At 49.2% G+C, this 17,587-nt stretch overlaps 1 protein-coding gene across 3 annotated transcripts; it reads right to left on the bottom strand.

Annotated features, from left to right (window-relative positions):
• Positions 1 to 415: 415 nt before the first annotated feature.
• Positions 416 to 13,314, bottom strand: DHX40 (DEAH-box helicase 40). Of its 3 annotated transcripts, none has more exons than XM_050321952.1 (17): positions 13,064 to 13,314; positions 12,183 to 12,328; positions 11,724 to 11,843; positions 10,498 to 10,728; positions 10,263 to 10,329; positions 9,622 to 9,753; positions 8,727 to 8,826; positions 8,382 to 8,468; positions 7,742 to 7,924; positions 7,126 to 7,206; positions 6,341 to 6,498; positions 4,645 to 4,759; positions 4,252 to 4,360; positions 3,824 to 3,918; positions 3,068 to 3,137; positions 2,648 to 2,876; positions 416 to 843 (listed from the first exon to the last, which is right to left on the bottom strand). In XM_050321952.1, the coding sequence occupies exons 1-17, from the start codon at positions 13,200 to 13,202 to the stop codon at positions 707 to 709; spliced, it is 2,199 nt and encodes a 732-aa protein (XP_050177909.1). In that variant the 5' UTR covers positions 13,203 to 13,314; the 3' UTR covers positions 416 to 706. The 3 variants fall into 3 exon arrangements, with proteins under 3 accessions (XP_050177909.1, XP_050177907.1, XP_050177910.1); XM_050321950.1 differs by having other exon boundaries at positions 416 to 846; XM_050321953.1 differs by lacking the exons at positions 416 to 843; positions 2,648 to 2,876; positions 3,068 to 3,137 and adding an exon at positions 3,149 to 3,323.
• Between the last annotated feature and the right edge of the window lie 4,273 nt (positions 13,315 to 17,587).

Genomic DNA, 17,587 nt, shown 5'->3' on the forward strand with positions numbered 1-17,587 from the left:
GATCTTTTAAAAAATAACAGTCCCCAAAGCCAGACAAACAGCCCTGCTGCCAGCCCTGGGGGATAAGGGATAACCCACTGCTGGGGTGGGTTCCTCTGGCAGCAGGAAAACACCCCGTGCTAAGTCATCATCCCTGAGCAAATGATGCCCTGCTGGCAGGAGTGTGGAAAGCTGGCCAGCATTCCTGGCACACCAGGACATCTCCACCCAGAGCCATCCCTGCACCTGCTGCAGCAGGGAATGCAGGGGGCAAACATCCTTCTGGATTTAATCCTGAGGGTTCCACCATCCTAAGAGCCCTTCCTGCACCTTTAACTGAGGAGTGGGTGAGCACTGAGACAGCACAGCCATCATACCGAGTGACAGGGATAAAAACTTACACTTCCACTCCTTGGAAAAATATAAACCTCAGCCAATCTTTAAGAAAATTTTATTTATATCGGCACTGAGGCCTTTCTAAGTCAATGAAATGCCACAGAATTGGCACCACAGTAAACTGTTGCCAGTGACATGCAGCAACAAAATCCACCTCGGTCGCTTTTCCCTTGCTGGCTGCAGCGAGGGCAGGTTGTGTTTTGCTCTCCTGCCCTCCAGTAACCACAAAGCAGAAGTTTCCCTCCATTCTGGGAGTCACTTTGCACCTTGCAAACACCCCCAGAGCTGCTCAAAGCACCCTCCCTGCCGTGGGAGTGGAGTGGCACCACAATCACCCCAGCTCTTTCACTGGGCCACCCAAACCCCGAGCTCTTTGCTGCTTCCTCTCCAGGTAACGGGCTCTGGCGTCCAGGATGGACTGATCATCGTTCCTCCTCTCCAGCTTCTTGGCAGAGCTGGCTGTGGCTCCTTCTGGGGGAAAGAAAGGAGAGAAAAATATATATCATTTTGTGTCACCCTCACCCCCAAGCACTACAATTCCTCCTATTTGTAAAATACCCCAAAAACCACTCAACAGAATCTCTTTTTTTTTTTAATTTTCATTTCAATTCCCAGGCAGGGCATTTGAATGACTTCCAGAAGAGGACAGACTGTACCACAGCAGGGAGGGGGAAAAAAAAAAAACCAACAAAAAATGAAAACTAAAGTCCTGCCTGAGCTCCCGTGTCAATATTTGCAGCTGGGCTCTTCTCATCCCCAGCCTGGGCCTTGGGTTTTATTGCAGCACACAGCAGGCATCTTGGGCTCCAGGCACCCATTTCCTCCCCAAATGACACATCTCAACCTCAGGTTTAGGCAGGAGAGGGACAGCACAGGGAGGGGGAGGGCAGGAAATAAGCTGAGAATAAATCAGCTGTAAAATATGTCGGGAGGGAGGAGGAAGAGGCTGGACAAGGAGGAGATAAGGGAGTGGGAAAAGTCAATACTGGGAGCAGACACCATCAGGAATGCAGGTTCTCCCCCAGCACTGAGACCTTGGCAGGGCTTCTCCCAGGAGGCAAGAAAAGCAAGAGATGTTTTCAGTTGGAAGTAACAATAATAAAAAATTAATCAAAGACTCTGAGAGCCTAAAAACTGTGTGAATGAAAGCAGCTACTGCAGCCTGTCCTTGGGGCTTTAATCAACATTATTTATTAGGATATTTGCAATATTGGAATATTTCTATTCCATTAGGATATTTGTAATTATTCTATCTTGCAGTCAAATAATAATTCAGCCCATGCTGCAGCCTTTCCTTCCACTAATTAAGCCTTTCTCAGCTATTCATCCCCCTCTTTTTATGAAGCTCCCAGAAATACAACATCTGTAAGGTCAATGTTGATCTCAGTTGAATTTACAATTGCCTGGTGAAGTCACAGTGCTAGGAGGGACACAGAGATCAAACCTCAGCTGGATGATGCTCCCCTGCATCACCCAACAATGCAAATATCCCTTCCTATCCTATTCCTAACCAAATGAAATCCACATTTTTATCCTTTCAGATGGTGGGTTTATGCAGCAATGCACTCTGTCTGGGCCCAGAAGTCTCCATTTCCAGGAAGTGGAAGAGAATCAATACTGCCAGTGCCTGTGCTGTAGATGAAGTGGATGTTTTGGAAGGGTCAGCTGGGGAGGAAAGAGGCCCTTTGAGTACTTGGCTGCTTCAGGGACCTGCTGACAGAAGAATTCAGAGAATGTCAGGCAGCAGATCAGTCAGCAGGCAGCAGTCTTAATTAAAACTATTGAAACATATGGCATTAAACTCGTTGTCAGAACGAGACATTCACCAAAATGGGGTATTTTTTCCTTCATGTTTTTTTGTTGGGTGAGGTTTTTTGGGTTGATTTTTTCCCTCCTCTCTGCTCCATAACCCTTAGGACTTCTCTCTCTCTCAGGACAGTATTGTTTGGGTATCTACGGTTAGAAACCCTTCACAAACTTCAAACAATCCCATAATAACTCGAAATAATCCGGTTCAAAATGCTTTCAGTCAACTCTGAGTTAAAGCTCTGCCCCGTGAGCTTTAGGAAGCCAGAAGAAGGGAGGACCTTGGCAAGAGCCAGTGAGGAAACACCACTGTCCACACTGCAGAGACAGAGAACAAGGACTGCAGAGAAAAGAGACCAGCCAGAACTGCCCAGATCAAACATCTACACACATTAATTAACACCTTCCAGCCCAGACCAGGAGTCCACCCAACCCACACCCGTGGACGTGGGCTCACTGCGCTCACCAAACTGCCTCTTCAGGTCCTCCTTCTGCTTCCACCTGGTGATCTCCTCCTCTGTCACCTCCTCCCTGGCCACGCTGCTCAGTTCGTAGGCGTCGATCTGGTGCAGCCGGGGCAGCAGCTCCTTGAGCCACTCGTAGCGCACGGGGCACACCGTCCGCACGTAGATCTTGGACGTCACGGTGACGTCGTGGAAGATGATCCACTCCAGCAGGGTCTCCTGGTTGTAGAGCTGGGAAGTTAATTCAAAGATGTAAGGAAGGAAATAAAGGTGACATCGTCCTTAATTTTCAGGGAAATTAAAGGTGGAATGACTCGCTCAAAGCTGCCCCCAGAGGGAGTTCAGTGTGTGTTACGCTCCCATCACAACCCAAATGTTCACCAGATCCTTTGCTACTTTTCCAGCAGGCTTTGGAAACTCACTGTGGATGAGGGGTGGATGTAGACGATGCTGCCGTGTCCGTCCATTGTGCAGAAGGTCCTGGCTGCAGATCTGAAAGGGTTGGGGGAGGAAATAAATAAATAAACAATTAGTGACACACACTTTGCTGTGATCAGGCAGCAACACAGGCAGCAAGACTAAACTAAACTCATCAGCTGCAGCTCAGACAAAACACTCAAAATATCTACCTGGGGAAAGTCAAATATTTAGGGAGAGAAAGAGGCTTCCAGAATTAAACTGTAAAAAAAAAAAACCCCAATGAGGAATAAAATATATCTGATTTACCACAGTAGCACTGCAAATACAGCAACACAACAAGGAGAGGGTTTGGCAGTGAAGCCTTTGACAGCCACGATAACTGGAGATTTCCAAGCCCTTTAGTTTAATATCTGGAACTACCCATCAGCTTGGGAGTTCATTCCACAGACACAAAAATGACATTCCTGGGGAAGTTTCCTGCATCCTTGGAATAGCAACGACAGCCAAAAGCAGGGAACCTACAGAGCTTGCAGCCCTGCACAGGAACACCTCCTTCAGCTGCAATTGCTCCTTTTCCCAACCCAAACTGCTCCTTTTCCCAACCCAAACTGCTCCTTTTCCCAACCCAAACTGCTCCTTTTCCCAACCCAAACTGCTCCTTTTCCCAACCCAAATTGCTCCTTTTCCCAACCCACAGCCCTCTGCAGATCCTGTGCAGGGCATCTTTCCCATCCCATTCCCCAAAGTGCCTTCCTTACCTGCGAGCTACGTTGATGAAGTATCCTGCACACAGGCATCTCCTCAGGATTTCAGTCCTGGAGCCTTCAAATGTCTCTTTGGGGAAGTCTGGTAGCTGTGACAAGAGAAAAACAACATGAACCGGGATTTTTCCTAGAGGAAAAACAGCTACACCCCCTCTATCCCATGGATTTTAAACTCTGGGCTTCTCACTGTACGGAAACCACGAGGAAAAGGGGGGGAACTCTCCTTCTTGCCTGCTCCCACCACCATACCTGCGAGTTACACAAGCAAGGACGCTCGAAAAAAATATTTAAGTGGATTAGTTCCTGCAGGAGGAAGGCAGCAGCCATCTGGCAAAGGCTCAGCACTCCAGTACATGTCAGAAATATAAACTTACATAACTCCAACACACCTAGAAATTACGTTTTTGGGGTTTTTTTTTTACCTCTTTCAGTTTACTGGTTATTTCCCGGAGCTGTTTTTCCACACTAAAAGCAGATTTTAAAGCCCTCCAGTGGATCCAGTGTCTCTGGCACCAGGCTGAGGGACGCTGGCTGAGAACAGAAACGCTTGTGTTACAAAGAAACCCTCTGGGAGCTGAAGGCAGAAACTTGCCTCTGTTTTTTTTCGTTATGGTCACACAAAAGGCAAAACAACCCACACAGCAGATACTTTGCTGGCTTAAACAGTGACAGAAATTACAGCTCAAAGAAGGAACAAATCTGCAGCCAGGCACGAGGACACAGGTGTGGATGTGCAGCACATCTAAAGACTGGCAGCACCTGGGAGTTATGAGCAATGCAAAACCACTTACTTACTGTAAGGGATCATTTTATACCTTGCTTTGCACTGTTCAAAAATATTTAAGAGGGTTGCAAAGTCATTGCATCCTCCCACTTGTGAGGAAAGTTCCTGGTGTTGAAGCTCAGCCTCCTTTTGCTTCTGAGGATCACCTGAGGAAGTAAGTTATATCTCACTTAAAGTCATTTTTAGGATCGCTCCCTAATGCTCTGCTAGCATCTCCTCCAAAGTGTGTTTGGCAGCCTGGGCTCTTTATTCATGTTATTTTTAGATTTGTCTCTCCTCCACATCTGCATTTACAGCTCTTCCTCCTTCCACTCCTGCTGAACAAGAGCACGTAGATGCTATTAAATGTGTCACTAATCTCATCAGTCAGCAAAGAGAGATGAAGAATTCTGGTCTCTTGGAAAGGTTCTACATATTTCTCTCTCACAATCAGCTCAGATGCTGACATGGAGAGATAAAGGAACAGGGACCTTAAACAAACAGCTCATGGGGAAGTTTTGCCCTGAGAGGAAAAACAGGCCTGTTGAAAGCACCCCATCTAATCTGTTTAACTCAGCTTTTGTCCCCAGTGCCACGGTAATGGAGGCCTTAAATAAGAGCCTGGAAAAACACGTGGATCTGTGAGTTCAGTGGGAATCCACCTTCACTAAGTGCTAGGAATGTGCTGGGCAAAAGCAACACTTCCAAAGTGTTATTTCAAGGTTTAAGCACCCCAAGAATTTCTCCTCCAGCACAACCTTTCCCTCCCAGGACAGGCCTGCAAAGGCCTTTGCAGGGCTGATGTCGTAGAGGGTGGCAGAAGTCTCTCGGTATTAAAGGTAACATGGGTGGAGGAGACCTGATCATACACAGCCTGAAGATGCCTTCAGGGTGAGAGTTGGGATGTTCTTCCCAATGTTCAGGGTTGCTGAAGGGTAACAGATGTGCATCAGAGAACAAGGGCAGGTTGCCAGAGGGAGGATGGGAAAGCACGGGGGCAGTTGTGGGAATGGGAAGGACACCGGAGCAGATTCCAGGTTATCGGTGCTGTCAGCAGTGTCTGGGGCTGTTGTGCTAACAGGGACAGTTAATGGACTACAGGGATAACTGGATAAGAGCCAGGGAGTGACTGGGAAGGACAAAGGTCTCCCACAAAGGCAGGACATACACAAATGTATGCAGCACGAAGGGGGACAGACAGGAGGGGGCAAAGGAGATGGGAAGGAGGATGTGAGAGACTGAGCTTAGCACTACAAAAAGTGCTGCTCTGGAACCACAGCAGAACTGTGTTTTCCCTTTAGAAAAACACTGGAAATGAGGCAGTGACAAGCTGAGCTTCTCACGGTAACTTAAAAGCCCTGTTTGGTTAAACAGAGTTATTGACAGGAAAGATAATCCAGAGGTGACCCCGTTCATTAAAAACAAATTAATCAGTCCCTGTTGTCTGTACGCAGACCAACAGCAAAACATCTGCTGTGGTGCATTTTGGTTTTCTGGGGGTGTGGGTTTTTTTTATTCTCTTCCCTGCTGTAACACAGTTCCCCCCTCGTGACCTCTCAGCATCCTCCTGCTTACGCAAACATCGCTTCCCAGCTCGCAGCCTTGGGACAAACACAGCCCAATTCCATGCTGCTCTGGAGCCTGTGGAACAGCTGCTGTCCAATCATTGCAGTGTGCCCTGACTCCAAGCTCGTGGAAAGCTTTAGGAACATCCTGTGGGGCTGCTTTGGGATGAGGGGTTTTCCTACCTGGGCGGATGAAGACGTTTTCCACGGACAGCATGGCCGCGATGGGGAGCAGGAGATCCTCGCAGTCCAGGGAAGCAGCTTTTATGACAGCACAGCTCAGGTTGGGAGGGAGGGGAAACTGCACCAGGAATTCTCCCAGTCTTGTCACGTGGCCTCTCCTTATCCCAGGAGAAAAGACAGGAATGCCAGGTTCATGTTTCAATGTAAATGGGAGCGTGCTCACCTCAGTCAGCCACCACGCCCTGGCACAGGGCACAGGAATAAGCATTTCCCTCTGGATGAGAGTGCCCAGACAGGTGCTGGGGACATGAAGAGGTGTCCCCAGCTTGCCTGTGCCTGCTCCATGCCAGGCACAAGGCAGCTTTTATTTAACTTGCCAGAAGAATTGCTGGAAGCTCAGGATAAGATCTCGCTTCCTGCCCTGAGTCCTTGGATGGACCTCACAGCCAAAGCCCAAATTCCTCCGTCACAACAGTCTGGGATCTGCCACCAGGAGCTCCAGCACTGGGTTGAGGTAATTTGTCTGAGGTCACTCAGGAACTCCAGGACAATGTGGACAAATTGATCTGTATCTCCCAATCCCTAAGCCCAGCCCTAACCCTGATTTTCCAGCCTACATTCAACCCCAGTAGTAACTTCCTGGAAGCCAAATGAGGAAACACATTCCTACTGCTGGGGAAGTCCTTTAGTCCACCCAAACAAACACTGACACCAGTTAAACCATTAAATTCCTGTAGGAATTTAATGCACTCTTTTGTTTTTTACTGCCCCCCTTTATTTTTTACCTGTCAATAGCACTGCACTGGTAAAGTTCCTTCAGAGCTTCTAAAATGTGTCTTTCTTCAGGGGGGTCCAAATAGGGAAACCTGTAGTAAAAAATGAAGTAAAAAAAAACTCTGTTCAGACCCTGAATAGCTTTGTTAGTTTTCATATTTATTAGAACACTTCTTTCACCTCCCAGTACAGGTTTTTGACCAAAGTGCACATAACCTGCAGCATAAGGGGGTGTTACTGCATCTTCTGCCTCAAGCTGGGGAATTCTGATTAGTGACAAACCCCAGCACGGCACACACAAAGCTAAACTGTGTTTTCTGCACTTGCATGATCTTAAAATTAAACCACCCCACAGAGGCGAAGCTTTTGGGGCATAAACATCAATATTTTACAGGAAGGCGGCGAACTATAGATTGAATTTTGGAGCGAGCCAAGTTTTGGCAGGACCCCAAACCTGAGCTCCAGATCCAACCTGGGATCACAGGCTGGGGAGAACAGCAGCAAAGCTGATTGAATTGAAGTGTCACAGTTGGCTGGGGACCCTAATCCTGCCTCCTGCCAGCCGGCTCCGGGTGCCGCGCTGCCCAGACTGGGGGAGCCGCGGATAATCCCCTGCACACAGGTCACCTGATGACATCATGCACGGAGAGGCACTTCAAGGTCAGGATGACAGATGTCAGGCTGGTCCTCCTGATCTCTGGCACGGTGTGGTCAGGCATGCACTGCTCCCAGAACTCCCTGCTGTACAGCCGGTAGCTCTTCCCGGACGAGGTCCTGCCGGCTCGGCCCGCTCGCTGCTTCGCCTCGCTCCTTCCAAGGGAAACACCAGCATCCAAACTCTTAATCCCTTCTGTCATTACCCACGGGGGGATTCTGACAAATAACAGCAATTTCTGTGCTTGTAGGTGGAGGATATTTTACTGTGCAGCAAGTGAGGAGGGGCAGAAGCAGCATTTTGGTGCACAGGAGATTTTTTTTTTAAGCCTCTCCGAATCAGGTGGTTGTATTCAAACACCCTGACATGTGAGCCCCTGTTCAGGCTGCAGACAATGCACTGTCAGTTCCTCCTTAATGTCTGAAGCTTACAGAAAATTGTATCTCCTCGACCACTCCCTACGTAGCAACAAACAAAACGGCTTTAAATTACGCAACCCCAAGGTTGCTCCTCGCCTTTTTAATTACTAATTTCTTTTTAAAGATCCACCAATACGTGGTGCTGTCAGAGCAACTCCCAGGACAAACACCAAGACACTTTTTTAAAACTTACTTGGAAATGGGAACCACCTCCAGGATGTCCAAACCAACTCGGGGGTTGTGATTCAGCTGCTTCACGAACCCGCTGTCCACCACGTACCTGAACAAGAAAAGTGTTGAGGGAGGGGAAAAAAGATTCAGGGAGGGAAAATAAGAGAAGTCTCAGCACACAGGGTTTAGATAGTGAAGCCAAGATTTGATTTCAAATCAGGGTCCAAAAATATCAGTCATCTCTAAGACTATATAGTGGTACTAACACACTAAAAAGACAACAGGGCAGGTACAGAAAGGGAGGGAAGTCAGAACCATCTGAATTATCCCCTCTGTCACAGCTTTCATGAAGGACACAAAGCAGTACCTGACTCCTTCGATGGTCAGAGATGTTGCAGCAATGTTTGTGGACACCACACATTTCCTAATGCCTGGAGGAGCTGGCAAAAATATCCTTTTCTGTTGATCTGAAACGACAGGGAGTCAGTCAAATGGTTTCTGTTCCAGCACTGATTTCCAACAAAGTCACTCAAATGCTGAGTGAAAGTCACTGGAATGACATTGGAAAGTGAATCACACAACATCCTAAAATACAGATTTGGTGTTATTTTGGCAAGTGCCAGAAATCAGGGAATATCTTCTTTATTGCTCAAATATTCCAGATTTGGAAAAAAGGCCAACTCTCCTGGGTGTTTCCTAACCAGGAGAACAAACAAGATGCCTGGTCTGACCAGAATCTTCATGAAGCATTTGAAGGGTTTTAACCCCCAGAGCAAATAAATGTGAACACTAAAAAAATGAGTTAACCCCCACCCTGCTTCCAGCAAATCCTCATTTAACATGTACCAAAGCAGCCTGTGCTGTTCCCATCCATTCATTTGGCTTTCCAAGGAACAAAAATAAGAGGTGGAAATTCAACTTTCCCCTGAAAACTCCTTATTTTCTATTTCTGAAAAATATAAAAATCTCTTCAAGGAAGGTTTTCTAACGTGTATTTAAACATATCCAAATACAGTGTCCTCTGAGAAACTACCACAAAATAAATTAAAAAAATATCACTCTCAGTCAAGAATCACTTTCATGGAATAAGAAGGAAGCTACACTTTCCTTTTATGCAACTTTGCTCCTTCCAAAAGATCAGCTTTGCTCCCTCTGCAGATCTTCACAAGATCTTCCCTCTCAGCAGCACTTTTAGGGGGAAATTGCTGCTCTGCTCTTCTGAACAGCCACTCAGCCCCTTGGCAGCCTTAACAAGCTCTTACCTGTGGACATTGAGCCATACAGAGGCAGGATAAGCAATCCCTCCACGGCCCGATCGTGCACCTCGTAGCGGTAATCGATGGACTCTGCTTTCTTGAAGAGCAGGTCACAGGCTTTTTCTATCTCAATTTGACCTGAAAGGCACAAAAGAGCACCTGAGTAGTCACAACCCTGCCTTCCTAGTTTGCAACATCTTTAAACAAGATTGTTTTGTCATTGTTACAGAGCTGTCAACACCATTACAAGGAGGATGTAATGGGAGTTAATTTTAGGAGGTGACATCCAGCCTTTCCATGGTGCCTCTCACCGAGGCTGCTCCCAAAAAGATGAGTGCCCAAGGGCCTGGCCTACACATTGATGGAATTTCCCCCTCCTGAATTAACAACAAAATAAAACATGTAGAGAACACAGAGTCAACCTGGCACTAGAAGGGAAGAGAATATGCAGATTTCCAAGTTAGTGATTTTCTTATCTCACAGGTACAGATATTCCTGAAGTGCTCTGAACATCATCACTGTGTGCACCAACCTGCACCTCTCCCTTCCCCCCTCACTGCTGTGGGCCAAAGCAGACAGCCTGCTTTGCTGGCAGTGCCATGGAATAACCCGGGATAACCACGGGTTGTCGAAGGAAAAACTCACACCTGTCAGGAAGACCAAGATGTCGCCTTCTGGTTCATTCAGATGGACATCCAGGGTGACTTTTACAGCCTGAAACAAAACCAGACAAGCCAATAACAGCTGCAAACCTCCCTCAAAGTCATCATACTAACTCATTCTTCCCTCCTTCCTGCAGGGATGCTCAGAACACAACACAGCAGATTAAAAAAATCCCACCAAAACCAGAGAGCACACCCCCAGAAAACAAAGCCCCCAGACCTCTGTGACATAGGCAGAGCTGCCCACGTCCCTGGGGCTCAGCAGGTTACAGAAGATCTCCTTGACAGGGTAACTCCTCCCTGGAATGTGCAGCACCGAGCAGTGCCCGAAGAACTCGGAGAGCTTGTCCACCTCCAGGGTGGCCGACATCACCACCACCTTCATCTCCGCCTTCCTGCCGGGGGGTTTCTTCTGCAGGAAGAGTTTCTTCAGCAAACCAAATAAGATATCCTGACAGGAAAGCAGGAGCAACTCATGTTAATACCTCAGCTTTCTCAGAAAGGCCTGAAACACTTGGAAGGGACTGGTTTCGTCCCGTTGATACAGTGAAAATCCCGTGTTCCAGGCCTCAGCACTCAGAAGAAAACATACATTTTACCCTGGTCATTTTGTAAGCACACTAATTGGTTTCTAGAATTTAATTAGTTTTTTTATCAGCTCTTCTCACAGCCCATAGACAGAACCAGTGTAACTTATATTCTCCTGATGACTGCAGCCAGTTTATTTTACTCTGGAGTGGTCTGCATTAAAAACCTGCTCCTCACAGGGACACAGGTGATGGAGCAGCAACTTCTTGTATCACCTTAGCTCAGTTTATTTGCCACACCCTCAGCTGCTCGAGGGCAGAAATGGGACTCAGAGAACATTTTCCCCTGTCCCCAGCTGGGCTGGCAGGCTGTTTGCTGGAGCAGTAGATTGTCTGACACACAACACAATCTCTTGAGGACTGAGTGACCTGAGTGTCCCTGTGCTGCCCACTGAAAGGTCAGAGTGACTTTGGAGAGCTTTTGGGACTTAGGTCAGTCTGGCCACTTCCATGGTCCTAAAAGCCATAATCTCTTTGCACAGTTGTGAACACACCCTAAGAAACACCAGGGCAAAAAAGATGTTTCAGGGTGTTGTTTGTAAGTGGAAAAATAAAAATTCTAGAAAGTTTGTGTTCACTGTGCTGGCTTCAAACTCCTGGAAATTTTGGGAGAGCATCCAACACAGCCAGGAAAGCTTTAACTGCTTTCAAACACAACAACAGCTACACCAATTGCAACAGGGCTACAGGTCACATCTGATTTTCAGATTATGGAGCACATAATAAAGTTCTATGGTCTCAGGACAGCAAAAGTCAGTCAAAATCCCTGGGGATTGTGCAGAAGTGAAAGGAAGGTATAAGCAGACCACAAAAACGGAGAAACAGTGACCCCAAAGGACAGAAATAAGGTGACACTCACAGTGCTGAGGCTCCGCTCGTGGGCTTCATCCAAAATGATGATGCTGTACTTGCTGAGGAGGGGGTCTGTCAGGATCTGCCTCAACAGGCAGCCATCAGTCATATACCTGATGGCAGTGTCCTGAAAGGTTTCATCAGACATTTAACAGTTACCCTGGGTGAAGCAAACACTTAGACCGTCACACCTTTCCCAGGACACCCTCCCAGACCGCACTGCGGGTGACCGAGCACCACAGCACCGGCGCCTGGCAGCCTTTCACTTCCAATGCGTTCAAAAAAACTTCACCAAATGAGTTATAGAGCACAAACAGCTGCAGCTCCACCACAGCTGGTGCTGACACTTCCCAAGGCTCTGAGACCTTCCACACACAACACCCACGGGAGAGGCCCAGGGTCCAAACCCTGAGCCAGAGCCCACTGCCCCCCCTGCTCCCACAGGATGGCACCCCCAGGGCCCTACCTCGGAGGTGCAGTCGTCGAAGCGGACCTGGTAGCCCACGCGAGTGCCCAGGGCACAGCCCATCTCCTCGGCCACCCGCTGCGCCACCGACATGGTGGCCACGCGCCGGGGCTGGGTGACACCGATGGCCCCGTGCTCGGCCAGGCCTGGGGAGAGCACAGAGTCACACACAGCGGTTTGGGTTGCAAGGGATCTTTGAAGATCATCTCGTTTCAACCCTCCTGCCGCGGGCAGGGACACCTTCCAGCAGCCCACCCGCTCCAACCTGGCCTTGGGCACTTCCAGGGATGGGGCAGCCACAGCTTCTCTGGGCAACCTGTGCCAGGGCCTGCCTACCCTCACCGGGAAGAATTTCTTCCCAATATCCCATCTAACCCTGCTCTCTTTCAGTTTGAAGCCATTCCCCTTGTCCTGTCACTCCCAGACCCTTGTCCAAAGTCCCTCTCCAGCTCTCTGGGAGACTCTCAGGTACTGGAAGGCCACATCAGGGTCACCCCAGAGCTTTCTCCAGGCTGAAAGGACCCCTGTGATTGGAGATGAACTGGGACACTGAGGTTATACAGAATATTCTGAGTTGGAAAGGACCCACAGGGACCATCAAGTCCTTAAGTGAACGGTCCACACAGGGATCGAACCCACGACCCTGAAGTTATCAGCACCGTGAGCTGCGCTGCTCCGAGCCAGCTCGCACACACCTACACACCCAACACACACATGGCAATAGGGTTTTTTTTATTTAAGGGGCCCAATCACCCTCCTCTCAGCACAGCCCAGCCCAGCCCGCAGCTGAGGGGACAAGGAGGACTATCCGCGTTTATTTTATCCCTGCTCACACCCCACCCCCGGGGTCCCGCTGTGTGTGGGGGGGTGTGTTCCGTTACCTGCCTCGAAGAGGTACCTGGGCAGCTGCGTGCTCTTGCCGCTGCCCGTCTCGCCGGTGACGATGAGGAAGGGCCGCTCCCTCACGGCCTCCACCAGCTCGCGGCGGGAGCGGCGGATGGGCAGGGCCGGGCCGTCCATGGCGGGGGTCCCCGGGAGGGGCGGGGGGGGGGCACCTGCGAACCCCCTTTCCCCTGAGGGACCCCCTTCACCTGCGGACCCCCCTCACCTGAGGGGACCCCCCCACCTGAGGGGACCCCCGGGGCCCTCACGGAACCCGCCGCTGGTCACGCGCCCATCGCGCGTGCGCGGCCCCGCCCCCTCAGGCTCCGCCCCCTCCTCCCCTCAGCCCCTCACGGCGGTTCGGACTCGTGAATCGTAAATAAAATCACAAATAAAACCACAAAATCGCAGAGGATCGAGGGCTGGAAGGACCTCAAGGCTCACCCACTCCCAACCCACCACCGAAAATACCTCTGTTCCCTGGCAAAGTTCGACCCTTGAGCCCGCGGATTAATGTTCTGATTAAGCGATCCTGATTAAAAGACACACGTTCCGCCGCTCTCAGATGAGGATTTTATCCTCACACCAAAGTTTTTCCTCTTCTGTGTGAAAAGCGAGAAATTTACGCCAACTCCTGCTTACCGTCAACGATTTTTCCTGTTGCTCTTAAATCCCTTCCACTAACAGTACTAATTGTCCTTCACAGTTCTTACACTTCCAAAGCTAAGATTTAAATATTTCAGGGGATTAAATGCAATATTTCTCTTTAAAAAAAAAAAAATCCTCTGGAGCTTATACAGCCTGCCACAATAACCTGGATGACGCTGTAAAAGTTTGGGGTTGCGTTGCCAAAAAATGGCATTTAGTATCGTCTTGTGTCACAAATTTGTTGATAGAATTAGAATTGCCTTGTTAAAGTTTGGGGCTGGACATGCTTCAGTGGTCTCAGACCTTGGGCAGAGTTAACAAAGCTTGGGAATAAAGGATGTCCACTGATAGTGGACACAAAGAATACGGAATTTATGGGACATCTGGCAAAACGCCCAAGGTAAGGAGGAAAGTAATAAAGCCAGCTCTGAAATCAGCTCCAGCTGGGTGAAAGGTAATTCTGACGGGGAGTCCGGAACCACTGACCCAAAAAACCCACCGACCCAAAAGAAGAGAGACCAAACATAAGGACTAATTAGCAGAAGCGAGAGTCATTAACCGTAGAAGACAGAATACTAATTAACAGGAGAACTATGTAACTTGCAGCCAACGAACACTAATTCCTTTGTTTGCCGAAATGTATAAAGAGTGAAAAGTGTTGATAGTTGCGCTGCTGGATTTGTGGAATTCCACCGAGTGCCCAACTCTCTCTCTCTCTCCCCTGCACAGCGGGTAACAAATCCTACCTCTGCTGACACCAGCAACACCAAAACTCCGTGTGATGAAGGAATTAAGGTGCCTCCTCTGCAGCACCGCCCGTGGATCCACATCAAGCCTGAAGGTGGCAAGCGCTGAACGCTGAACACGCGGCCCAGCTCCCTGGCGGCTGCACCCAAACCCCATCTGCCCCACAGCACAGCTTTGATGTGTTCTGTCAGCCTTTGCTGCCCTCACACACCCTGGCTGTGTTGTTTCACCCTCCACTGGGCTCTATCAGCGACAAGAATCACGCAATAAATTCATTGTCACACCAGGAGCGAATTCAGGCCACTCACCGGCTCTGGTTACCGAAAATCAATTTTTCTGGCACAACGGGGTGTGAATATTTCCCCACCGGGAACATGCGCTCTGATGGAAGATGTTCCAAAAGCTGCCACCTTCAGCTGTGTCTAACCTGTAAACATTTGTTTAGTCTGTCGACAAACTGGCACTGTAAAATGCCCCTGATGAGCTGGGTTTCTGCCCTTCCTTACAGAGAGGTGACAGCGTTGCAGTGACTGTTTCATTTATAGCACCACAACTGAGAGAGATTCCTTCACCCAATCCAGTGGAACGTGCCAATTCCCTGGATGTTGTTACATCCCTTTATGGGAAATCCCACATTTATTGCCTCATGATGCCACGTTGCCACTGGTAACTCCCAGCTCACGGTGATCATATACCCACTGGAAACTTCAAACACGTCCTCATTACGCTTTCTTTGGTGTACATTTACCAAGAAATCTTTAATGGTTTCAGGAGATTCGCATTTATGTGCTCACATCTGCACAGTCTGCTTGGCTCTATTTAAATCCCAGACAGCTTTTGGCAGACACAGGCCTAGGTAAGGTTTTCCCATTCTCTTTCTTTGTCCTCCCAGTCTGGAAATAGCAGACTTGGATTTAATCGACCCCTTTGCAGCGTTGAACTTTGTCCTCCCGGAATACAGCGCCATTCATTGAAGGATTTCCCTCTGCCTAATAAACATTAATGAATCCCACTTTGCAATTCCCCCGTGATCTTATCTGAGTTCCACAGATGGGGAGAACAGACACAAATTAAGGGGTCTGCACACACCACAAATCAAAGGCAGAGCTGGGGGAAGAATCCAGGAATCCCAGCACGATTCCCTGCTCCAATAATTGAAAAAAAAAAGGTGTTTCTACCCCTGCAGCTGCTCTGGCAGTAACTCCATCGCACAGGGCAGCTCCATCACCCTCAGGCAGCCAGGCTGTCTGAAACTGCTCCTTTCCTAAGGTTCAGCTTCCGACAGAACTGCAAATTCCATGAGGTGATAGAGGGCTGTAGCTCTGCCAGCTGCTTCTCCCGGATTATCCCCGAGGATGTCTTTATTCCCTTCTGAGCAGAGGATATCTTCTCTTTTCTGATTAGCAGAGATCTAGCAGGATATGGGGAATATTCCAGTCCCTGCTGGTACACCACGGGTTTATCCATCTTCCCAGAGGGGAGGCCTGACTTCCTGGGGAATTTTCACCTCCTTGCTCTGCACAAGAAGGTCCATTCCACACCGAGCATGGCACCCCTCGGTGCCCAGGAAGAAACCCACACCTAGTAATTACACTGAGCAAGGCAAGACAGATAATTGCCTCGTGCCTGGAATCTCTAAGCAGGGCCACTTTCTGGAAGAGCCATCCCCGAGCTGTGATTTCAGCAGAGACAGAACAAGCCCGTGTTCCCTGAGCTCCCGTCAGACGAGCAGCAGCTTCTCCCACAGCCAGGATTTTTGTGGCACTGGTTGTGAGTCATTATTGAGGGAGTGTTATTCTTAAAACAGAGGAAGAGTGCTGGAGAAAGGAGGTGTTAGACAGGAGAGAACCAAACCCCCTTTCACAGCTCCATCTGCTGTCTTGCAGCGCCTTTTGCTACCAAACATTTACAAATCGACGCGTTTTATTTCAAATTTTGCTCTGCTTCTTAAAAATTCCTTCTTTTCGAAGACAGAATCAGATGGCATAGCCTTTCTCTTATATAATGGCCAGATTTTCCATGGAAAACAGCAGTTTCTCCAGTGCATCCTCCTGCCAGGACAGCCAGGTTCCTCCTGAGTGCGCTCACAGGTTCCTGCTCAAAGAGGCTGCAGGAAACGCAGCCCTGATGTCAATCTGCTCCTCTGCTTTAGCCTGGTTTGTTCTGCAGGGGGCCAGGGACAGTGCACGGCCAGATCCAGGGTGGGAATTGCTCTGCTAGGATAAAACACGGCTATTTCTGTGCCAGGAAAGGATTTGCAGCTCCATCTGTGCTGAGGGCACAGCACGACACAGCCCCTGCAGAGGCTCCTCAGCCACATCCCCCGGCACGGGGGGTGAGGGAACTGCCACAGCAACTGCTTGGCCTCTTGGCCAGACAGCCCTGCCCAGCTCCTGCTGAGCCCATTCCCATTCCCATTCCCAGGGTGCTGGAGCTGTGTCTGTGCTCGTGGCCACGGCCCTGACTCGCCCTGAGTCACTCACACCCTCAGGTCTCTGCGCCCCAGTTCTGCAAATGTTCCTGCACAACCTTCACTGCACTCAGCACAAGGGACCTGCCATGCAAGCCTGAACTGATGTTCTTAAAAACCTGATTCCTCTTTAAAATTGGCCTGTGATGGGCTGGCAAGTGATTTTGTTCGTTTGGCCCCCTCACACACGCAAAAAACACGCCCGCAGCACCGTTTTTAAATTTAACTCCAGCGTTTCTCTCCAGCTGTTTCCCAGGCCACAGCCATGAATGATTGCTGCTCCTGCCCGGTGCAGGCATGAATAAAAAGGTCAGGGCTGGTGGGGAGGATTAAGCTCTGGCTCAGCTGTTTGCATTCTCACACAGAGCACGGGCTGTCCGTCCATCTGTCCATCAGCTGCACACACAACCCGGACAGGTGAGGAGCTCAGGGCTGGGAACGATCCAGCCACGCTCCTACAAAGCCACCACCAAAGATCTGAAACCACTCTCTGTGGTTTAAAAAAAAACCAAAAAGCACTTACAGCAAATCCTCCGAGCAGCCCCTTGGATCAGTGGAATTATCCCTGCAGGGATAGATAAATGCAGGCTGGCACGGGAACGGTCTCCCCGGAGACCGGGGAAGGGTGGATCGGAGAACACCTCAATCTTTAAATGCT

Source organism: Myiozetetes cayanensis, unplaced genomic scaffold (assembly GCF_022539395.1).
Source record: "Myiozetetes cayanensis isolate MyiCay16 unplaced genomic scaffold, myiCay2020 scf27, whole genome shotgun sequence".
Lineage (NCBI taxonomy): Eukaryota > Metazoa > Chordata > Aves > Passeriformes > Tyrannidae > Myiozetetes > Myiozetetes cayanensis.

Coding starts and splice junctions, on each gene's coding strand:
- DHX40 (XM_050321950.1), bottom strand. CDS start 13,202: ATGGACGGCCCGGCCCTGCCCATCCGCCGCTCCCGCCGCGAGCTGGTG. Junction 11,844..12,182: donor TCGACGACTGCACCTCCGAG/GTAGGGCCCTGG, acceptor GAAACCTTTCAG/GACACTGCCATCAGGTATAT. Junction 9,754..10,262: donor CATCTTGGTCTTCCTGACAG/GTGTGAGTTTTT, acceptor TGTGCCTTTCAG/GTCAAATTGAGATAGAAAAA.